Genomic DNA, 25,144 nt, shown 5'->3' with positions numbered 1-25,144 from the left:
GGCAGACTCAGTTGTGAGTTTTCTAAAAAGTACAAGATTATGTGATATCTTATCTCATTTGATGAAAAGTGTGTATGAGAATATGCCACTTACATGAATATGTGATTATGAATTATTTAACACAATGGTTATATACATGGGCTATGTCAGCATGCACAACGAGCCTTGAGCTTGGGAAAGGTGCTATAAATAAAATGTATTATTATTATTATTATTACCTGCAAAATGTCAAATTTAGGTAAAATTTAATTGAACTATAAAAGTCATTATTATTATTATTTTCAGAGGTGGGTAGAGTAGCCAAAAATTGTACTGAAGTAAGAGTAGCATTACTTCAAAATAATATTACTCAAGTAGAAGTAAAAAGTAGTCATCCAAAAATTACTCGAGTAAGAGTAAAATAGTATTTGGTGAAAAGACTACTCAAGTACTGAGTAACTGTCTGATCATAATAAATTATTTATTTTTTAGAAATGTTGTAATAAGACAGACAAAAAAATATTAAATAATGGGCAAAATCTGCTATTTCCAAATAATAAAATAAAGATGCACAAATAACACAAAGTTCCAAATCTCAGTTTTTCAGAACAAAGCTTTTGAAGTTAATACCTACAGTAGGTCACATGTATGTCTGAACAGTGCAAACTACTTACAGTGCCAAGATATACTGTACACTGACAATATAGTACTGTATAGTCACTTGCTCTTCAAATAGCATAGCTAATGGAAAATAACAGAACAGGGCAGCTTGTGCACATACAAGAAGTCTCACTTTACCATAACTGTCTGTGTCTGTGCATGTTTAGTTAAAATGTGTTTGTTCTTCCCTCAGTGAAGTGATGGTTAAGCTTCAGCAGGAGTTGGCTCTCATTTTTCATGTACAGTGGAACCTTGGATTGCGAGTAACTTGGTTTGCGAGTGTTTGCAAGACAATATAAATTTTTAATAATTTTGATTTGATAAACGAGCAAGGTCTCGCAATACGAGTAGTCCATACACGCTTTGTCTGCCGAGCGTCACGTGATCACAACTGAGCTGACGGTTCTTCTCTCTCTTGCTGCAGGATTGTGGGCAATTGTCAGTCGGCGTGCCTCACTCATATAGCCAACATCCGTACAAGCGTATTCTGTTTACTACAGCATTGTGACCACGTGTGTGTACTTTGACGTGTGAGTCCCTGTCTTCCCAAAAAATGAAGCTGAGTCTCAATTCTTTAGCAACACCATCTTTATTCAGCTTGAAACAGGAACAGCGTGGTTATTTATTGTAGCGGGATCTGTCACTCTACTATACACAGACACAGCAGTTAGGCAGGGTCATGCCCAGGTTAGTGGCCAAGTAATACTGTGCCCTGCGCATTTATAATGTTCCTTGTTCCTTGTATCACCCATCAACAACAGGTGCTTATAGCATGACCGCGATCTTTTCAGATTTTCTTTTACGGTGAACTGCTACAGCGCTGGGTGCCTGCGGTTGCTTCAGGACGCTCTTCCGCGTGTCGTTCCGTTGGGTGAAATCCCAGAAGAGTTTAGAAACTCACTCACACCAGCCATGATTCTTTTCAATGGTAAAGTGCAGGTTAATTTGTTTTATGTATTTTTACTTTATATTTGTTGTGTTATGGTTGTGGAATGAATCATCTGAGTTTCCATTATTTCTTATGGGGAAATTCGCTTTGATATACGAGTGCTTTGGAATGCAAGCACATTTCCGGAACGAACTATGCTCGCAAACCGAGGTTCCACTTGTACTGTATTCTTTCTTTCCCTGTCCCCTGTCTGTGAGGAGTTTGTGCCGCTATGCTGCCACAGTTTGTGTGTGGTCATGTGACTGCAAGGCTATGTCTGATTTGTGAAATGGAGCCATGTGATTATTGTTGTTACACCTGATTGGTGAAATGGAGTCTCGTGATTATTGTTGCTACATTTGATTGGTGAAGCAGTCATGCAGTAGATCCACTGGCGGCTAATTAGCATATCTAATAGAAAAAAAGTAACAATCTGAGTGTTGCCCAATGTAGCGGAGTAAGAGTAGCGTTTCTTCTTCACAAATGTACTCAAGTAAAAGTAAAAAGTGTGGTGCAAATTAGAAGTAAATTTAGAAATACATTTTTTTTTTTAAGTTACTGAAGTAAATGTAACTCATTACTACCCACTTCTGATTATTATTATTAAATATTATTCAGATATATTATTTACATTTTCACATTTAGACTGTTGTTTGTTGTTGACGATATCATGTTCACACTGTTTATGCTGTTATTGGCATCATATTCACTTCTTGTGAAATTGTGCATCCCAGAAGTGTCGTCACAGGGCCTGGAATTGATGTCCACATAGACGTTTTGAGAACAACAGATATTTCATCCAAATTGTTTATTGCCTCCTGGAGCTCCAGTGTAAGGCAGCAGAGCAAACTAATATCAGTCATTGCCTGTTTGCACATTCTCCTGAATTCTGTAGTCTGGCTTCCCTCCAACATTCCATAAGGTTTCACTTTATGTTGATTGATAAGTTTAAGTTGTTTGAACATTAGCATGGTTTTGCCAAACAACAGGCCATTCAGCCCAACAAAGCTTTGTAATGCTGTTTGTCTAATTGTGTTAAGTTTTGAAAGCCCCCAAACTCCTACTGTCTAGAACACTGCTTGATAATTTATGTCATGTGTCTATGGTTCTCTGCCTGAAGAAAAACTTTCTAATGTTTGTACAAAATCTGTTTTAACAAGCTTCCATCTATGTCCCTGTGTTCTTCTTTACAGTAATAAATGAGACCAACTGTGCTGATTTGTTTCATTATTTGAAATCTTTACTCATCAAGTTATTTTTTTTTATATCCAGTCGTGTTTTCACACAACATAACCATTGCAACACCAGACTTCAGAACTATAAGATACAGTAACAATTCTGAAATCTGATGCTTTAATATATTTAGGCGATAAAATATCTGTTAGCTCTTTACAGGATGAAGATCAGTAACAAGAGGGGAATGTTCATTTCTGCTTCCCCCTCATCCGTAGTTCGAGTCCTGTTCTCAGTTCCCAAAGTAACTCCCATGGAGCTTTAGTTTGCTGTTTATGATGTGTGTTGATCAATCTGGAAGCAACTGGTTTACATCATTTTAGCAAAAAACATGTGTTTCCAACTTTTTTAGCGTACAACTGCATAACTGACTTGTGGATTATGCAATGTGAGTAACATGAGATGTTTCATTCAATTTTTCCATGGATGTTTTTTACATTGTTTGCTGTTATACAGCATTGGTCTGTATTGGCTTGTATGAGGTGTGACAAAAAATGTGTGTGTATCTGTTTACTAAAGGTTACTGTCACATTCAAAGTAATCTCCTTCTGCAGCTATTAATTTAGTTACATGACTTTGCCACAGAATTCATCCATCCATCCATCCATTTTCTAACCCGATGGATGTCAGAAATGTCTGAAAATCTTTGTCCTTTCTTTTTTATTTTGGGAAGAGCCAGAAATCACAAGGGGCTAAATCAGGTAAGGACAATGAACAATCCAATTTGGAAATGGATTCCTTAGCCAGGAAGTCATGAACACTGAGCACATCACAGTTTAGGGCACTGTCATGATGGATGATCCACTTCTGGCATCGCCATTCACATCTTCTTGCCTCTCCTCTAACCTCTTATGCCACTCAAAGACACTTGACGTCGTCATAGCATCCTCACCATGTGCCACTTTTACCAGCTACAATGGTTCTTTTAGCACAGGCAACGTTGCACGCCCATTCCTAGAATTACATTGTCACACCTCATATTGTACCATAAACTTTTTTCTCTCCATTCTGCATGAATTTTCTCTCCTTTCTGCATCCGTCTTGGCCACCACTACGAATTAAACAAAGTAACATATATACTGTATATATATATATAGGTGAAGTATTCCTTTAATGTGTTCTCATACTTTCTTATAATTGCACAATGTAACTGTGCTAGAGGTTCACAAAATGCGTCATCCTTTATTGAAAATGACTGAAATTCAAGATTTCTTATATTTAAATTAAAAGGCACTTCTAGAAATTGCCAGACATGAAAGATGGCAGAAAAAAAAAACTTAAAATAAAATTAACAGCCTTACACAGATGTTATCTTTCTTCCAAATATCAAACCTTAAATGTCTATACTGACAGACATGTTATGTGACATAAAGAATAATTTAAAAAAATAAACTAAACTTTAGGAAGACAGTAAAGGCTGGCATCTTTTAATTATGTTCATTTAACTATCTTGACTGTAATGACTTTGTTCTCGTTTTTTGTTTTCTTATTTTTGGTTAATTTCTGTTTCTTTAATATATTTTATTATTTTTAAAAACTGAATTAAATAGGTATATTAAAATACTGCATCTTTTTTCTACTTCACAACCCCTCTCCTCTGTCCATCAAGAAAGAAAGAAAGAAAGATGACTTACTCTCACAATACCATTCAAACATATTGAAGTTTCTAGAATGTTACTGATGGTTCAGCACGCTCACTTTCTGATTTTTGTGATTGCACTTTATTGAGCTCAAATGATACAACAAGTGAAATGATTTTAACACAAAAGAACAAAACACGAGAGGTGTCCCTGTATTAAGAACCAATGTGGTACAGAACTCACAAGATGTGCAAAATAAGTAATTAGCTTCTCTCATGTTATACTTGAAATATTTATAACAGCCCCTAGTTTTGTCTTCTTAAGCAGTTTTCATCCAACATTCGGTCATATGCCCAACATGATTATTTACCTAGATCTGTTCTTGTAGTATGTCAGATGTTTGTCTTGCCTAGTGAAAATAAACTTTTCTTTTCCTGTGGTGCGCTGTGCCCAGTTGTCTCCATTATAAAGTGCCAGTGCGGACAAGATATTTTTAAAATTTATGGAAAATGCTTTACTTTACATCACAATTTTACATGGCAATTGCATACATACCACATTTGTGAAGAATGTAGCAGGACAAGTGATGAGGCAGGGTGAGTCCAAAAATAGTTAGGGTGCCAGCCAGGCAAACCCAGTTTAACTTGAAAACAAAAAAAGTCAAAAATGAAAACACATGCTCGATGGTGCTAAGAAAAGTGCTGGCTTGAAGCCTTTGTGGACTTGGCCCGGACACAGACAGGCAGACATGTTGTTTCTCAACCACCACACGTTTATTTACAATATTTACAATTATTAAATTGGTCACACAGACCCAGTTCAGTGCACAAAACACCCCAACACACTCAGTCCTGGCCACAAATGCCTTCTTCGGGCCGCCTCCACACCTCCTCTGTGCTTCGTCCTGCCTCCTCCCGACTCCAGCGCTGAATGAATGGAGACGGCCCCTTTTATGCAGTCCCCTGATGAGCACCAGGTGTTCCTGGCATTCCTCGCTTGGCCACGCCCTAGCGTGGCGGAAGTGCCGGCTGTCCTCCCGGCAGCTCTCCGGGTGTCTCCCAAAGTCTTCCCCCCAGCACTTCCTGGTGTGGCGGAAGTGCTGGGGCAACAGGTCCCCAAGGCATTGGGGCGCCTCCTGGCAGTGACCATGGGCCCCTACAGGGTAGGGCTTCCATGCCCTCAACCCGTGGCCCCCAGAACAACCAGGAAGGCGGCCCCCACGTGATCTAGGGTTGGCTTTGACCCTTTTCTGGTCCCTCAAGGCGTCCCGGCCGGGTCGTTGCCCCTGGCATCCCTTCTAAGCTGCTCAGACTTTTAATCCGGAGTTGTCCATCTTAGTCGAACTGTCAGGTCCAAATATAAAGGACAGACCAGAAGGAGTGAAGTTTCCCTGGCTCTGTTGCTCTTGTGGGGCAGTTTCTTAAGGCTGTGAGGTAAAAAATGGCTGTTTGCGACAGTGTCCCCTATCATCTGGGGCTGTTACTGCATACCTCATGTGAGCCTAGAAGGCGAGCCTCTGGTGTGCATGTGTAACTAGAAATAACCTCAGCTTGAAAAATACTGAACATATCCTTTAAGCAAACAAATTCAAAAACACTAATCCAGAATTAAAATTAAAAATGAAATAAGAAGTCAGCAAAACTAGAAGGAATAAAATAATATTGCAATACTTACATTAATCTAATAAACAACTTTTAATGATCCACTTTCTAGGTGTCTTGCTCTGGCCTCCAGATAAAAGCAGAAGGAAGACCCAGCAGCAATGATATCAGGGTGGCCCTGCCTCCTGGGGCTCCACCCACAAAGTGCAAGGAATGGATTCACAAAGACACAGTATATAAATTGTATCACAATGAGAAAGACATAACAATGTGAAAAATAATATTTCAAAAACAACAATAAAACAGAATACACTAGAATACAGATGCAAAGATAGCAATAGTATGTTAGCAGTGAAGTGTAAGGTATCACAGCAGATTGTTCATTAAGCAGTGACGACTTATTAATTATAATTATTATTAACAGTGCTGTAAGGATTCTTGTGTTTTCAAGGCTAATATGGGTTAAAATCTGAGTAATCAATGTAGACCTCATGTTCTCATTTGATATACAGTATGGGCTATCCATTTGGTCTGGTATAGTAATATGCACTCAATCCCTTTCCCTCACAGCAGCCTGCTCCTCTTTGGATAGATCCACCTGTTTTTTCACTTCCTCTAAGTGGCCTGCTTTTGTATCTCTAGCCAAGTCACATCAGGCTTAGGTTTCACAATGTGCACATCAATTTATGGTTGTTTTCACACTTCCATTGCCCACCATACATAATTGTCAGTCATTGCCATTACAGCTATAAACCTCATACATGTGGTCTGAGCCAGTGCAAGTAAGTTGCTACCAAGCTGCTATTACTGGCGTATAATGTCAGACCTGGTAAGCCCAAACGTGTTGTGAGGGTCTGCTGGGAACGGCTGGCAGAGTCCCCTGTCAGAAGTAGCTTCAACTCCCACCTCCGGCAGAACTTCAACCACGTCCCGAGGGAGGTGGGGGACATTGAGTCCGAATGGGCCATGTTCCGTGCCTCTATTGTTGAGGCGGCTGACCGGAGCTGTGGCCGCAAGGTGGTCAGTGCCTGTCGTGGCGGCAATCCCCGAACCCGTTGGTGGACACCGGCAGTGAGGGATGCCATCAAGCTGAAGAAGGAGTCCTATAGGACTTTTTTGTCCTGTGGGTCTCTGGAGGCAGCTGATAGGTACCGGCAGGCCAAGCGAACGCTGGCCGATTGTTGCTGAGGCAAAAACTCGGGCATGGGAGGAGTTTGGAGAGGCCATGGAGAACGACTTTCGGACGGCTTCGAGGAGATTCTGGTCCACCGTCCGGCGTCTCAGGAGGGGGAAGCAGTGCAGTGTCAACACCGTATATGGTGGGGATGGTGCGCTGCTGACCTCGACTCGGGACGTTGTGGGTCGGTGGGAGGAATACTTCGAAGACCTCCTCAATCCCACTAACATGCCTTCCAATGAGGAAGCAGAGCCTGGGGACTCTGAGGTGGGCTCTCCCATCTCTGGGACTGAAGTCACCGAGGTGGTCAAAAAACTCCTTGGTGGCAGGGCCCCGGGGGTGGATGAGATACGCCCGGAGTTCCTTAAGGCTCTGGATGTTGTAGGACTGTCTTGGTTGACACATCTCTTCAACATCGCCGGCAGTAAGTCGAGCCCGTTTCTAGTGAGAGTTGGACTCCGCCAGGGCTGCCCTTTGTCACCGATTCTGTTCATAACTTTTATGGACAGAATTTCTAGGAGCAGCCAGGGTGTTAAGAGGGTCCGGTTTGGTGGACTCAGGATTGGGTCACTGCTTTTTGCAGATGATGTTGTCCTGTTTGCTTCATCAGGCCGTGATCTTCAGCTCTCTGGATCGGTTCGCAGCTGAGTGTGAAGCGGCTGGGATGAGAATCAGCACCTCCAAATCCGAGAGCATGGTCCTCAGCCGGAAAAGGGTGGAGTGCCCTTTCAGGGTTGGGGGAGAGATCCTGCCCCAAGTGGAGGAGTTCAAGTATCTCGGGTCTTGTTCACGAGTGAGGGAAGAATGGAGCGTGAGATCGACAGGCGGATCGGTGCGGCATCCGCAGTGATGCGGGCTCTGCATCGGTCTGTCGTGGTGAAAAAGGAGCTGAGCCGTAAGGCAAAGCTCTCAATTTACCAGTCGAGCTACGCTCCTACCCTCACCTATGGTCATGAGCTATGGGTAGTGACCGAAAGAACGAGATCGCGAATACAAGCGGCTGAAATGAGTTTCCTCCGCAGGGTGTCTGGGCTTTCCCTTAAAGATAGGGTGAGAAGCTCAGTCATCCGGGAGGGGCTCAGAGTAGAGCCACTGCTCCTCCGCATCGAGAGGAGTCAGATGAGGTGGCTCGGGCATCTGATCAGGATGCCTCCTGGACGCCTCCCTGGTGAGGTGTTCCGGCACGTCCAACCGGTAGGAGGCCCCGGGGAAGACCCAGGACACGCTGGAGGGACTATGTCTTCCAGCTGGCCTGGGAACGCCTTGGGATTCTCCCGGAAGAGCTGGAAGAAGTGGCCGGGGAGAGGGAAGTCTGGGCCTCTCTGCTTAAGCTGCTGCCCCCGCGACCCGACCTCGGATAAGTGGAAGAGGATGGATGGATGGATAATGTCAGACAACTGAATATGCCTTATTTGGTATTTCTATTATCATTTTCATTTTTTTTTACCCTATTCTACATTCTGCCTATTTTTAAAATTTTCTTCCTAACCTTAGCAACTGGACTGACACACAGACACCTGGACACTTATCCTTTTATTAAGGTGGATAAGCTGAATCTGCCTGTCCTGCAGTTGCTCTCTGTTGGACATATTCAATGTTAATGTTTGTAGAGCAGAATCTATTGGGGTGTGTTTTATAATGCATGTAGTAATGAAATGCATTGCATTTTTCATTTCAATAGATGGTGCATCTCAAATATTAACACTGCTTTTATGAATCCTATACGAAATGGCATATAACAGAGACAGAGCAACCAGACAAGCATAGACACACACATACACACACACAGTCACTTGAACTTTTATTAAGATGGATGTCTAAGCAGAAAACATTCCTAAAATATATGACTGAAAAAGGCACTTGAAGACATTGCTCTCAAATAGAATTTTGACCCAAGTACATTATGAATGGTTTTATTTGAGTAAGTCGAGGGAGATGTTTGAGTTGAATTTTTGCATGTTCTGCAAATGTTAATAAGAATTTATTTGATCAAGTGCTGCCTTGTCTTAATTTGAAATCCCATTGAAAGGTCTTGTTCCCAACATTATCTCAGGTAGGGTAAGGTTCTTACAAACAAAGTAATCCAATGCAAATTACTAATCACTTTTCTTGAATTGTAATGAGATTACTCATTACTGTTGTAGAAATGCTAATCTTATTACAAATTGCTTTTCTGTTACTCTATAAACCTATTCAAATATGGATCATTTGGAAAGCACAAGGAGGACCCCCGCATGCCCTTTCAGTACTTTAATAAGGAGGAAAAAAATTACAGTAAACATGAACTGAGCGGTTAAACAAGTAAACTTCATGACTTACATTAGCACTGTACCATTTCAAACATATAAACCAGCAAGCAGAGGTATCCATTCGGAAAAATAATTCTTAATAAAAAATAAATCTTAATAATTAAACATAAATCAGACTTAACCACTCCAACACTTCCAAACATGGAGTTTGTAAACAGTACCATTTTTGGTAGTGTGATGGCCCGCAGAGAAGAGCACTTATTGATGTGGTGGAGCGAGCTACGTTCAGTGTTTATTGTGTAACACCGTCAATGTGTCTGCATCTCTATGTCTGCAAAGAGGAATGTGGAAATACTTTTGCAATATCTCACATAAAAAGCAACTTATGTAAAAATTCAGTTAACTTCCTTCTCCATTTTCGTGGGAACGTCAAAAAGGGCTTTTTTTGATTAAATATCAAAGACTTTTTTGTCTCAATAAATCTAATTCCTTATGAACTCTTTGATCAAGAGCCTGTATATCACAAGGAACAAAAATATTAACGCAGCCTGTGGTTCAGTTCACTCAGTCTCCCTTAAATTAGAATTAAATTCTCATTGTTAATCATATTCTTTCGATATGTTGCAAAACTGAAAACTTATTATATTTCAAACAAAAATTTATAATTTTTGTTTCTCAATAAAGACAATGTCAACCTCAACAAAATTCTGAATTAGAATATCAGAACAATCTAGACAAGAACAGGCCACTCAGCCCAACAAAGCCTACCATTCCTATCCACTTAATTCTAAAAAACATCGAGTTTTGAAAGTCTCTAAAGTCTTACTGTCTACCACATTACTTGGTATCTTATTTCAAGTGTCTGTGATTCTCTGTGTAAACTTAAACTGTAAAGGCTCAGCTCTTTTAATCTTTCCTCATAATTCAACCCCTGTAGTCCTGGAATCAGCCTAGTCGCTCTTCTCTGGACCTTTTCTAGTGCTGCTATGTCCTTTTTGTAGCCTGGAGACCAAAACTGCACACAGTACTCAGGATGAGGCCACACCAGTGCATTATAAAGGTTGAGCATAACCTCCTCGGACTTGTACTCCACACATCAGGGTGCTATATAACCTAACATTCTGTTAGCCTTCTTAATGGCTTCTGGAAGTTGATAGCGCAGAGTCCACTATGACTCTTAAATCCTTCTCATTAGGCATACTTTCAATATCCAGACCTTCCATTGTGTATTCAAACCTAACATTTTTACTTCTTACATGTAAAACTATACATTTACTTACATTAAATTTCATCTGCTACAAATCTGCCCAAGACTGTATGCTATCCAAGTTCCTCTTTAAAGATTCAATGAAATTGAGATTATCTGCTAATCCACCTATCTTGGCATCATCTGAAACCTTAACCAGTTTGTTACTTATATTCCTATCTAAATCATTTATATATACTAAAATAGCAGTTGCCCTAGAACTGACCCCTGTGGAACACCACAATTAACATCGGCCAATTCTGATAAGGTTTCATGTACCATACACCTCTGCTTCCTGTGTCTGTGCCAATTTTGCACTCAGCTACAAACATTACCCTGAACTTCCACTTCTTTTAGTTTGATGCCAGACCTCTCATGTGGCACCTTATCAAATGCTTTCTGAAAGTCCAGATAAATAACATCATAAGCTCCACTTTGATCATATTGTTTTGTTGCTTCCTCATAGAATTTCAGCATGTTAGTAAAACATGACCTCCCTCTTCTGAACCCATGCTGATTGTTCAGTAAAACTCCTGTTGTTTCTATTTGTTGCACAACCTTATCCTTAATAATTCCTTCCATTAATTTACCTGTGATGCATGTTAAGCTTACTGGCCTATAGTTGCTTGGATCTGCCTGGTTACCCTTTTTGTATAACGGGATAATATTTTCCATTTTCCAGTCCTTCAGACTTTCCCCAGTGCGCAGTGACTTCCTTAAAATATGCAACAAGGGTTTATATAACTAAAGTGAACTATTGTTTAATGTTGTAAAATAACACACATCTCCAGTACAGCATAAAACTCAATGTGTTCTGCCCTTGTGTGATAACAGTGTACATGAGCAGTGCAACTTGTATCTTTGAAAGTTAGGTGAGATATAACATTTCCTCTTCATGACATTTCCAATAGTCACATGTTGCCTGCTTAAAATATTATATGTAATACAAATAACACAATTCCATTTAGGCCAGTAAGTGTAATGTGATTACAAGAATTTAAAGTGTAATGCTTTACCTTACCTTGTTACTGGGAAATATAGTCAGATTACAGTAACTTGTTCCTTTGTACTGAGTGATCCCAAGACTGTCTTACGGTGTGGATTGCCCAGAGTTGCGCTCTTCTGAAAATGCTGGAATAGCTTCTAGATATTGCATAAGTTTTTATCACATCTATAAAATAGAATTGATATTAAGGGAATTTTAAGAAGTCTGTAGCTGGCATATAATAAAAGAAATGTGTTAATGAAAGGTTATATTAAAGACACAGTTGTTTAAATTATATAAATATTCTGTCAATAGATGAAGGGTTCTAATATGTTCTAATGTGCAATATTGGTAATACATATTGTGCACTTAAGCGATGTTGGAATAATCTTACAGTCTTGGAAGTTCCAATTGAAGGTAACAGCTCAGCCTTGAAGCGTCTCCTGGATTGACTTTCTAAGAGAATGTTGAATCAGTGGATTTCCATTATTTGGCAGCAGCTTAGCTGTACAGAGCAAAGCGTACAGTGTAGATACAGGGCAGGATTTCCTTTTCAAGGCAAGAAGCAGAAATTCTCTTTTTCCTGAATATTTCATAATCTCATAATATGTGTATTTGCAGCCCAGTAACACTCTAGAACTGAAAGTTAACTATGACTATTCCTTTTCTGCTTTAGATCTCTGATATATATTTTTTTTGTCCTGTGGCCTCTTCCAGTTTTTAAGCACTGTTATTTTGAACGTTTCAATATGATTTTATTACTCACATCTATAAGATCTCCAATATATTCAGGGCTTACTTTGCCTTTTTTGCAGAAAACCAATGTTATGTCTTTTCCTTTCAACAGGTAACTACAACATTTATAAAGTAAACACAATTGAAGAAGAGGCTTGTGTTTTAAATTGTAAAGCTTGTAATGGTGTCCATTATGTAAAGTGGTCCAGAAACAGCAGCCTGATCCAAGAATTATCATCAAAAGAAGAGGAAAGAATACATTATAATTCAACCATATTGTGGTTCCTTCCCGCTGTTTTGAATGACTCTGCAGTGTACATTTGTATTTGGTAAAGTGTGCTATAAATTATTTTTGCAAACTGAACTTAATGTAAATTACTTAATTTAATGCAACCACACAACTTGAATACAGAATTGATAAAGTGTATAAGGATAAAATAATAACTGTGCTGACCTAGTAGCTTAACTTGTATCACCGATATATTAACTGAGGCAGTAATGAAAGTAAAGAGAGAGGTTATCTGGGTCTGCAGAAGAATCACTGAGGGTGTCACTCCCTTTCCCAGGCCGCATCAGCTATTCAAAACTGGGGCATTAACACAGGTTATTGGAATTAAACGCAGTGAGTTCTGCCACTCAGCTAAATAAAGCCTGCAGTTGATCTAGTCCTTAGCTTGTGGCTGTACTTCCCTGCACGATGGCAGACGTTTCAATCACCTTCACTTACCAGTTACATTATCCCATGAACATTTGTTAAGCTAGAGTTAGCATTAGTTTAGACTTATATATATGGAAGCAACACCAGATTACAGTCAAGCTTATGATAATACAGTATTTAACTTGACTTTTAAAACAATTTTTATTCATCACCACACCCCATGAGAAAACTGTGTAAATATATCAGACTGAGCTACACATTGAGCAATTTGGAGCACAAAGCTAAACTATGAAGTTCCAGCTGTCATTTCCCTGTTCATGACCAGACAGTGTAGAGATGTTCACCTTTCCTAGCTGACCCTCTCAAAAAGTGCTGTTATTATGAGTTACAGAGATTTAAGGCTAGATGGGTATTAATAAAAAAAATTCTCAATTCAGAAGCAATATCTTCTCTAAATTGCACCTAGTGGACAAATAAAATGCAATATATTTGTTAAATTAGGGATTTTCAGATTCTTTAAAGCATGAGATTACACTTACTTGGATCAAGTGTCTTCATGAACTGTCATGCCTGACAGAAAAAGTGTTCATTTATAACATAAAGAAGCATTTTGACTTGATAAAGAGGTTGTTATCTATGTTGGTTAATTTTCTAGTGCCTCATTGAAATGTTTTAGTATGGTTACATATAATGTAACTGTCAATGATGATTCCTGTTTCCCTCTTGCTTTGTCTAAAGATCAGTTTGATTCCTGGTTTTTGATCCTTGCATGTTTCTGGTTTTATGTTTTTTACCAGTCATTTGTAAAAAAAAAAAAAATACCTCTAACTGTCTTTTAGATCAATCACTTTCTACAGCAGAGTTAAAATTATATTGCTGACACAATGGAGAGAGAAACTCATTAAATATACAAGTTGTTAAACAACACACATTCTAACCTTTGGTTTCTGCTAAGTGACTAATCAATGTCATTTACTGCCATACAGGGTCAAAAGCCAGTTTTAATTTTTTCCAAATATAATAGTTTTGTCTATCCATTTATAGTATTTATTGTATTGTACTTGTGTTGTTAATTTACATTTTCTGCAAGTACACCTTGGTTGTAGACAATTCCTTAACAAAGTAATATTCAATCACATATTAATTTAATTTCAATTATTTGTTGAAATTGGGTCTCTCTAGACAAGGGTATTTATTTATCATTTAATATGTAAACCAGGAAAGAGTTCAAAGACATGCAGTTAAGGTAGATTGGCCCCTAATATATGTGTCTGCGTGTGTGTACGTGTGTGTGTGTGTTTGCCCTGTCCAATTGCTGCTCCTGCCTTGCCCCCAGTGATTGCTGGGATGGCTGTCCTGAATAAGCCAGTTTAGCAAAATGAATGGATGGATGGAAATTAAACTTCAAGGTTCTTCTATAGTGGTGCAGAATTTATGAAATATGACAAAATGTGTAGCTTAATGCAAAATCATTATTTAACAAACATCTTAAATGTGCAGCTAAATTTAAAAAAGGAAACATATCTAATCAAATGTAAAATTCCTAAATTAATATATGCAAGATTTACATTTTACTAAATAATATCTGTGGGGATAAATTAGACTTCTATCCATGTTTTGGCGAAACCTTCTTTATGATTATAGAGTTGATGGTAAATGACATCCCATCCCAGCAGCAACAGATGCAAGACAGTAATCCAATATGGACGGGAGACCAAGTCATCCTAAATTATGCTCCACAAAGATCCACACTCACTCACACAAGGCCAGGTCTGAGTCTTTGAATAAGCTCATTTTGGACATATAGAAGGAAATCAGAAACAGGCAGAAAATTAGTAATATTTCAGTACAACTGAAGTGAAGTGGAAAAGAAATCCTTCAGATAAAAAGCTAGTGAAGAAATAAGGCGGCTCCTTAAATGGCAACTTAACTTAAATAAAGGAGTGCTATCCTACCTAGACTTGGTTCCTGCCAGGCTTCTAATGTTGCTGGTTTAGGTTGGGGCTCCTTTGATAGGAAGTTTCAGAAAATGAATAATGTGATTCTGTGTAACAGTCACAACAGGTCAAAGGACCAAGAGAGTGAGAGGCACTTCTAGGTGGGCATGCTGTATGTATGCTTTGTTATTCACTGCTCTGGTCTGAGTGTGGCTAACATGCTTTAATCTCATTTTTCCACAGTAGCGAATCTGCAGGATTTGGAAGCGATGAAATTTTAAGGCAAGACATGTTTTTATAAATATACCATTACTGTTTAACATATCTCCCTAGCTGTTATTTTCCCTTTCTATACCATGTAAAACTAATCATAACCAATTTTAGGATCCCATGCTGTTAATGCTGACATTTTGTATTATGGTCTCCATCTACTTACTGATGTAGTAGAATAGAATAGAGCTGGCGCCCTGCCTGGGGTTTGTTTCCTGCCTTACGCCCTGTGTTTGCTGGGATTGGCTCCAGCAGACCCCCATGACCCTGTAGTTGGGATATAGCGGGTTGGATAATGGATGGATGGATAGAACAGAACAGGTAATCCACGAGAGACCATCTTGGAAGAGCTTGGGTTGCCACTGGAAGAGGGATTGGTGGAACCTAATGGGTGCTATCCTGGGGTCTGTTTGTGGATCCCAATGCCCCAGTGGAGAGATAAGGACATTGTGCTGACACAAATGGTGCCATCCACAGTAGTCTATTTAAAGGAATAAGCAAAAATGCAAGCAATTATATATTTATAGAAAACCACAATAGTTAACAATCCCTTAACATAAAGAAAAAATAGAGATACTGTACAGATGACAATGAATTGGTCATTGAGAATGCAAAAAATGTAAAAATTAGATTAGATTAGTTAAACTTCATAAATTATATATATATATATATATATATATATATATATATATATATATATATATATATACCCTCTATAAATGTATACAGTATAATTTATAAATAATAAAATAACATAAAAACAGATATAGATATTAAAATTGAGCAAATGATATGTTAGTTAATATCTATCAATGAGTACAGAAATTCATACACATCCAGAATATTTATAATTACAATTACCGTGCACAAATACAATAACAAAACACAGTCCAATACAAAAATGTAATAATAGATTTTGGTTATTATTTCGTGTTGTATTTATTTTTCTGTCTCTTTTTTTTGTTTTAGATGTGTATGAATTGGTTTACTCACTGATAGACATTAAATAATATATTTCATTAGTACATTGTTGCCATCTTTGTAAATCTGTTGATATGTTTACTATTTTATTAGCAATTTTTTTGCATTGATTCATTTTTATCTGTATCTCTATTTTTCTCTGTTTATACTAATTATTGACTTCTGTGTTTTTCTCTAATTACATCAATGATTTTTTGTTTATTCCTTTAAATTTATTACTGTGATTTAAATCTCCTGCTTATATTCATCTTTACAAACAAGTCTCCTCTGCCCACTGTGTTGGTTTGTGGTTTTCTTCCATGAAGGGTGACCAGTTAAGGAATGAGACATTGTAATGAGGAGGATCCAATCAGGCAAGGGCCACATAATAAGCATGAGCCAATCAGAGTGCAAGCAGAGTCTGCAATTTCAAAAGTCTGTTTTCACCCATCCAAATTACAATACCAAGGCCATGTTTTTAAAAGTCTATGTCTCAAAAATCTCCAATTTCAGGGGTTGGAAGCACTACGGTTGTGTAAACGAAAAGTGAAACCAAACACTAATGTCTGTGTTTTTAAATGGAAATGTAGTAGTGTGAATGGGGCCTCCCTCTTAACAGCTTACAGACCTCTTACAACTTGATTATTAGTCCTATGCATTAAGTCACACACATGAATGCCGGTAACACAGAGTGGCAGATTGTATGTAATTCTTTGGCATAAATAGCTCCCAATATTCATTTTAAGTGCATGACATACTTCTCTCAAGGCTGCCCCCTCTGCTTTGGGTGGATGCCCCCACATTAATTGACCTTCATATGATCCTAACACACACACACACACGCACACATACACATACACACACAAATGGGGCAAATGACCCTCTAACGGTCCCAGTATTTCTGTCCCAGCATAACAGCATGTGTTGTCAGTGCCAGCCTCAGCTCTTCTCCATTTGCTCTGGCTTTGGTGGGTCTTGCCTCTGTCCTATGCTGCTGCTTCTCCCCTGAAATCCCCTTACTCACCATTAAAAAAAACATAGTGCTGTCTCATCAGGAGTGAATAAGGTGCTCCACATGCAAGTGTTTCCTTGCTCTTCAACAAAGAGACAGATGCTTAGATAGAAACAGGTTAAGGGCACATTTCACCCAAATGAACTTAAAAACTCCACCTCATTCTTTTAGACACATTATTTAACACTAGAATTACCAGAGCCTACGAAAAAACTCATAGTTCCGTCCCACCTTAAATCGCTTCTTAAATCCGTTTGCACTTCTCTGGCAGCGTCTTTTGTCTTTTAAATGTGCCGATAAAGACAAGCTGCAAGCAGCCGGCTATTCCATCCCCCCACCGACTTAGAACGTGACAAACTTCTCCCAGCTCATGCCTTGATTGATTATCTGGGAGTGAACAGAACAAGTGAGCTTTTATTCAAAAATATAACTGCAGAAAAAAAAGCCGCATTAGCATGCCACATTGTTCTGTTATATTTGTACCTTTTGTGAAAGTGTTTCTTTGATATTTGGACTTCAGATTTCATACGTTATATAGTTTATGCCTACGTTTTGTCATTTACTACTAGACAATGAAAAACATTTCTGTTTTAAAAATGTGTTTACACAGATTACTGTAGAAATGGAACACACATGAAATGCGTGTGTTCCAAATAACGATCTATTATTTCCACTCTAAAACTCCACTTCACTGCCAGATAATCAATCAAGGCATGAACTTGGAGAAGTTCGTGCACGTTCTAAGTCGGTGGGGGGATGGAATAGTCGATTTGCAGCTTGTCTTTATCGGCACATTTAGAAGACAAAAAACACTGGCGGAGAGGTGCGAACGGATTTAAGATGCAATTTAAGGTGGGACGGATCTACTATTTTTTTCGTAGGGTCTGGTAATTCTAGTGTAAAAAAAAAAAATTGGTGAGCGGTGTGGGTAGAAATTGGTTACTCTTCTCAAGATATCCTTATCTTTGTTTCCCTCGAAGTCAAAGACAATGAACTTTAAAGGTGGGTTTATGGATGAATCTCAACTTACTTGTTCATGTTGGGGCCTTTCAATTAATTCCCTCTTTACTTTTTTGATTTCACAGGAATAATTTTGAATTAACTGTATATAAAAAGGACGTTATGAACGAAGCACTGCAATTTACTCGCAAATTAATTTCACCAACTTCACAAATTACTTGTCCTGGTTTACTGCCTGATGTAAATGTGACCTGGTATAAGGTAATATGTGTCATATTAATGTGTACGCAAAATATGTTGCTCTTATTTCAGATTATAATGTGAAATACTGAAATTTGTGTCTCATTTAACACGCGACACTTAAGGTGACCCTTTATAATTTGTTTCTGCATAAAATGCTCATTTGAATTAGGCAGGCTGAGCATCCTCATTGATAAATAGTTGGACAGTAAAACACACACAAGGAATTTCAAGTAATAACCTACTCTGTGTAAGCTGGTTAAACTGGTGGTGTTCATAGTGGCCAGAAAAAAAATAAGCTTGAAAATGGCAATGTGATCTAGTGACCAAGAGGTTGGACTGGATTTATTTTAGACATGTAACCTGACTTCAGGGTGTTGGGGTTAACTGTTGTACTGTAAAGCCAAGTGGACGGGGCTCACCAGACTCCTTCATGCTGCTGTTAAACTTTAGATTTCACATTTCACAACCAGCACTTTTGATATTTATACAAACATGCTGGATATATTAAGGTCAAAAGTGCAGAAGGTAAACAAGATCAAGGCAAGGGAAATTCTTTATACTCTATAACTGAAACTTTTGAACAAGAATTTGTGAGTTTTAAATTCAATAGCTGAAACTGAAAGTTGAGATCTCAACTCAGTTTAACCTTAAATTTGAACAATTGTTTTGTTAGTACTGGAGGACAAGAAGCTAAATATTTCTAGCTGAGTCATTCTGAGCAGCATTTGTCACTCCTTGCATTAGCCTATTGCTTTGTGTTATGACTGAAAGTATTCATTGGTTTTTCTTTCAGTGGCCAAAGGACACCACAGTTTTGAATGGATATAAGGTAAATAATTTGTTTAATTTAATTTAATATATGGTTAGTTTTGATAGTTATACTACTACTACTACCATTATATGTATTAAGTGTTCACTATCAGAGTTGTTTATTTGTTTGTTTCTGTTTATTAATCTATTCACCTTAAACAAAGGACAAGTGTCTGTGTGTATGTCTTTTTGCCTGTCTTGATTTTATCTCTCTGTCACACCAAAATATGACACATCACCAACAGTTTCAGTAAAATTGAGTAAACAAAGGGTAGATGACAAACTAGAACGTCATAAAGAATTCAAAAACGTTGTGGTACACATACAGAGCAGGTTAAAGATAATGGAAGTATGAAAATTCGAAAGTCACAAAACAAGGATAGTAAAGAACGCATTAGCGCAAGCAAACAGAAATGATTACTCGGTGAAATAACAGAACAGCGAAAAGAGACAGAATATATGGACAAAGGTTATATGACAGAAGTATATAGATATTGTTTGGCTTTAAACTTTAAGTCAGAGACTTGTAGATCGTCTGATTCGTGTTGTCATCAGGGAAAAGTAGTGTTTCTTCCCAATGAAGACGCATATCCTCGAGGATTAAAAGATTTTTTGTTTGGTGAAAGTGAAATCCACATACACGAGATGCGAAGTGGCTGGCATGTTGCCCAGGCCAGTGGGCTGGCGAGCGAAGCCCCGTAGTATATATTGTCAGGGATGCCATGGGCAATGACCCGGCCGGGACGCCGTGAGGGACCGAATGTTGGTCTGCGCCCACCCTGGATCACTTGGGGGCTGCCTTCCTGGTTGCTTTGGGGGCCACGGGTTAAGGGCATGGAAGCCCCACCCTGCAGGGGCCCGTGGTCACCGCCAGGAGGCGTCCCAATGCCTTGGAGACCTGTTCCCTCAGCACTTCTGCCTCACCAGGAAGTGCTGGGGGGAAGATTAGGAAGGACACCCGGAGAGCTGCCGGGAGAACAGCCGGCACTTCCGCCATGCTGGGGCATGGCCAACGAGGGAATACCGGGAGCCACCTGGAGCTCATCTGGGAGACTATAAAAGGGGCCGTCTCCCTTCATTCAGGGCTAGAGTCGGGTGGAAGAGGACGAAGCAAGAGAGGAGAGTGGAGACGGCCCGAAGAAAGGCATTAGAGTGGCCAGGACTGAGTGTTGGGGTGTTTTGTGCACGGAATTGGGTCTGAGTGACCATTTAATTGTATATATTATTGTAAATAAACACGTGTGGTGGTGAGTAACAACATGTCCGCCTGTCTGTGTCCAGGTCGGCTCCACAATATACACACATACATATACACACGCCTTTGCGCAAATTAAAATAAAATCTGGTATGGTCAGAGATTCCTATCTGCTTTCTGCTTCTTTTATGCTTTCGGCACCTTACAGTTGCCTCTACACCATGTAGCAACAATAGCTTCTACCTGGCCCAGGTTATTTAACCCTGAGTATCAAAATGTTTCTTCCAACAGATGGCACATCACAAACATTAACACTGCTTTCATGAATCCCATACCAGTATGCATATAACAGAGACATATGCATTTCATGGTGTACTGCAAATAATAACAGTGAGGTCTACGTTGAATACTTAAATTTTTACCCATCTTCGACAGGTAGCACTATCCTTAAAAATACTTTTTGCCTTTTGCTGCATTAGTTGGAAAAAGCACCTGCAACTGTGGGGAGTTACCTTTTTTATAGGCTCTAATTCTATAGATCATGTAATGCGAGCTCATTATTTTGGTGATTCACCCCTGGCTGATGTAACTAGTCCAAAGTTGACCAATCCAATTACATTTGGAAAACCGGACATTGCTGCAAATTGTACTTTGATGTTTCCCAGTTCAACCTTAGTGTAAGAAGATCTTATATATCTGGATGACAAATGGATAATACCATCCTATACAGCTGGCATAGCGTGACTCAGTGATATCTGTGAAATACCTGATCATCAGCAAGTTCACATTTCCCTTTGTAAAACCAACACCAGTTCAGCACACAGCTCCTAGAGTATAGCTCTTGGAAATGAAAATCAACTTAGAAGTCAGTCGTCATCATCTATAAGTATGCACTCTGTTCTTCTAATTCTTCCATTTGCAATGTTTTCTAACAACGCTAAGGCAGCTATGGTAGTTGGAATAGTTTGGCCATTCTGTGCACTATTAAATTGTTATAGATTGATTACAATCAAGGGAATTAAATTTGTAAACAATATGCAATTAATTTTGTTTGTATTTGGTATAGCCCATGTCATGGATGTTAATCTAAAAAAGAAAGACCACAGAAACAGTAGCACTACTTTGACACCCAGCGCCACCCATTTGCAAAGTCAAGCCTATAAATGCACACGCGTGGTGTGAGGCTAGGGTGAAAATGTGTGTGGCTTTACGCCAAGTATACTTTTTATACATCTCAAAGTGAGCATGAAAACAGACATACACAACATTTTTGTGGATACACAGCATTTTTACATGATGCCCCTGGTCTGCGTCATTTGTTATCAATTTTTTTATATTGTAACATTTTAGTCAATTATATTATGAGTAAAAGGAAAATAAAATTTGGAGACTTTCCGGATTATGTGTTCTTAAAGAGATTTTTATAAACTATCTTCATGGAGAATATTAATCTCAAAAATATGCTGGCATACAAAAACAAGGCTTATTTGATATACACAGTGCCCACTAGAGTTCACAATTTCACTGTGTTTTGCATTTTTACTTGAAGGAGAAATTCTGAAATGTAATCTGGATATTTTTATTTTAAAGCATTAAAACCAACTTTTTTAAAATAACATTGTTTTTTGAGGGGAAGAAATATAACTTCCACACTTTAATATTTATAGAACCATCTTTTGCAGCTATAGCAGGTTTTAGCAGTGCTTGAAGTGGAGTGTGTTACACTGATGTAATAATGTGTAGAATAAGGAGTGTGGCGCAGTAGCTTTGAGCGTCACTGCACAAGTTCTATGGCTTTCCCCATTCCCCACAATCTAAGACTGGCACTGAGGTGCTGCCCAATTCAAGCACTGTGATTGAAGAGTGGGGTACAGACTGCCTTATGATTTTAACGCACAGAGTCTGAGGGCTGCAAGAGCTGGAGGTCAACTTTGATGAGACCCAGTATGCTAGAGTGCCAGTACTCAACAGCAAAATACTGAAAATACCCGTACTCCACCCTGGTGAGTACCGACCTACTACAAGCACTGGATTTCAGTCTTTGGGGTGAGCATGTACCAGCTCTGCACACTGTTCAAGGTTGGTTTCTTGCAGTTAGATGTGCTGCAGTTTGTTCAGGTTTGTCAGATAATGTTTGTGTAGTGTAATTTTCATAAATCACAGCAAATTTCCTGTTGGATTGAAATCAGAATGGGCCATTGTAGAACATCCACTGCTTTGTCTTTGAGCTACTTCTAGGTTACTTTGGTCTTGGGCTTTGGAATATCATCCTATTGAAGGATAAACGTGTGCATTAGCCTTAGGCTGCATCAACACAACTATATTTTCATTTAAAAATTCAGACATTAATATCCATTTGCACCTTCTGAGCACACTAACCTAGCATTTTCAACCCCTGAAAACAGAGAGCACCCAGAGGAAACCCATGGGAACATGGAGAGAGCATGCAAATTCCATTCACAGAGAACCCAAAAAGTGAGCCCTGGCCCCCTTGCTGCAAGGCAGCAGTGCTCCACTGTGCTGCCCAGAAATCTTTGCAGATTTACTAAAATAATAATATATATTATTAAATATATAAATGTAAAGTTCAGAAAGCTTCAGTAGTTTTTAAATGATTAAATACAAAAGTGTTTTATCTACCATGGAAGTCAATCCGCAGTGGTGTTGTTATAAATGTACTAGTAATGAATTTCATCCAGATACTTTATAAAAGTCAAGTCAAGGTTTCACTTTCACAGTAGTTTGTCCCAGATTTTTACAAATGGAGCAGTCGGGTGGAGTTTCTTGATTACAATCTTACTATTAATAAAATAAAGATCTTTGTTTATCATCGCACTAAAAAGTGGCAAACTGCTTTGTGTTGGGAAGAATTTCACTACATGTGACGTGACTACTACTACTGCTGCTACCACAATTTTATAAGCTTATTATGTTCTAAAAGAACACCTAAATAAAATAAATTACACCTACATAAATAAATAATATAAATAAATAAATAAGAATCAAAAATAAAATAAATTACACCTCTTCATATTTAATGGCCATAAACTTGTTTTCAAGGCTTGGATGGAAACAATAAGAAAAACAGAACAATCTGGCCAAAGTACTGTACTATGATTTTCCTTTAAAGGGTAGGGACAGGAAGCAGGAATTTGTCCTGGCAGATGCCATAGGCACAAGAGAGACAGAAACCTCCCCAGAGGACATTCACACCAATGCCCAGCTAAGGCCACCACCCTGCAATCTATTTTACAATACTTTCCTATTCCTTTATCAAGCCAGAAAGCTGTGCCAACTGCTCAGTCATCTTATTTTACTGTGTAACTTGGACTTGTGCGGCAGGAAGGTCATTCAATTTTATTTGATTTTTTTCTTTCAAGACTTTTGAGAAGTTGCCAGAGAAGGGACCAAAGCTTTACTTCCACTACCCTAACCGTTCAAATGAAGCACTTTACACTTGTATCATGAGTGGAGTGCATCATGGGAAACCATTTCAGCTGTCGAGAACAGTACATGCTGTTTTAACAGGTAATTTTAAAAATGTCACAAATTTAAGTTGTACTGTATCCAAGTATATTTAAATTATGAACTAGTCAATGATTTTGTAACTGCTACTGTACCTCACATCTCCAGGTTTTTAGTTTTGGTCATTGTAGGTATTTCAGAAATGTTTCTGTATATATGCTTTGATTTTCTCCCTCATCCTAAAGATTTTTTTTTATTTAATATACTATATTAATCCCTGAGGAGAAATTGTCTTTTTGCTTGACCTGTGATGGGGGAGGTCAGAGTGCAGGGTCAGCCATTGTTCAGCACCCTAGAGCAGATTCCAGGTTAAGTTGTACTTCTTAGCTCGATTAGTTGCGCTAAATTGGCTCGGTGTGAGCATGGCCTATGACTGACTGGCACCCAGTGCCACTGGGATACTCTCCAGCTGTGTGCAACTCTGTACTGATAAAAGCAGCCATAGAAAGCAGAGGCCTGGATAATCCATCTTTCACATTTTTAATAAAGCTGAAAAAGCAAGCATGGTTTGCCTTTGACTGTTAAAATTCATCTATTGTTAAGGATGATGGCATTTTTGATTTTCCAACTTCATTTTAATGGCTTGGTGGGGCCCTGCTTTGTGGAGCTTGCTTGACTACTCTGGTTTCAAACCATTCATGACAAAGGTAGATGTTTTAGTAAGTTTAAATCTGTTACCCTAGTGTGTTTGCTCCTTCAGCATTAAAAGGAATCAACAATTAGCAATGAGCAGCTTTATCCTAATGTCCCTCCACCCTCCCTAAGTCCATAGTAAGCCCTAATACCAGGTGTATTACATTTGTCCTACATTACTTGTAAAGATATTAACATCTGAATTGCTTTATGCTTCTCACATTTGTCTGTTTTTCTTTGACAGCTCCATCTATTTCATTAACCCCAATAATTAAGAGTCCAAACAATGAGACTGTGGAGGTAGATCTCGGTATGTGCCTTTAGATCATCCTTTACAGGGTTGTCGTGCCAGTCACTCAGTACCCGTTATTTCATCTAGACATTATGAGGACATGTGCAGGGTGGCACAGAGTCCAGCACTCATGTCTCACAGGGTTTGACTCCTGGACCTGTCTCAAGTTTCTATGGAGTGTGCATGTCCTCCTTGTATCTGAGGGGGTGTGGAGGATGGGGTTTTCTGGGTACTTCAGTTTAAAGTGTTCATGTTAAGTTAATTGGGGGTTCTAAA

The 25,144-nt window shown here is 38.9% G+C and overlaps 1 protein-coding gene across 2 annotated transcripts in view; it reads left to right on the top strand.

The window, feature by feature from the left end:
- il1rl1 (interleukin 1 receptor-like 1) overlaps positions 1–25,144 on the top strand; it is a 51,088-nt gene that overhangs the window by 9,211 nt on the left and 16,733 nt on the right. For both annotated transcript variants that reach the window (XM_039743954.1, XM_039743953.1), the window contains exons 3-8: positions 12,486–12,702; positions 15,212–15,250; positions 18,296–18,431; positions 19,207–19,242; positions 23,799–23,946; positions 24,821–24,886. In XM_039743954.1, coding sequence (XP_039599888.1) covers positions 12,486–12,702; positions 15,212–15,250; positions 18,296–18,431; positions 19,207–19,242; positions 23,799–23,946; positions 24,821–24,886 — 642 coding nt within the window. The remainder of the gene's footprint in view (positions 1–12,485; positions 12,703–15,211; positions 15,251–18,295; positions 18,432–19,206; positions 19,243–23,798; positions 23,947–24,820; positions 24,887–25,144) is intronic.

Source organism: Polypterus senegalus, chromosome 2 (assembly GCF_016835505.1).
Source record: "Polypterus senegalus isolate Bchr_013 chromosome 2, ASM1683550v1, whole genome shotgun sequence".
Classification (NCBI taxonomy): Eukaryota; Metazoa; Chordata; class Cladistia; order Polypteriformes; family Polypteridae; genus Polypterus; species Polypterus senegalus.
This window is presented reverse-complemented; position numbering and strand designations above follow the sequence as displayed.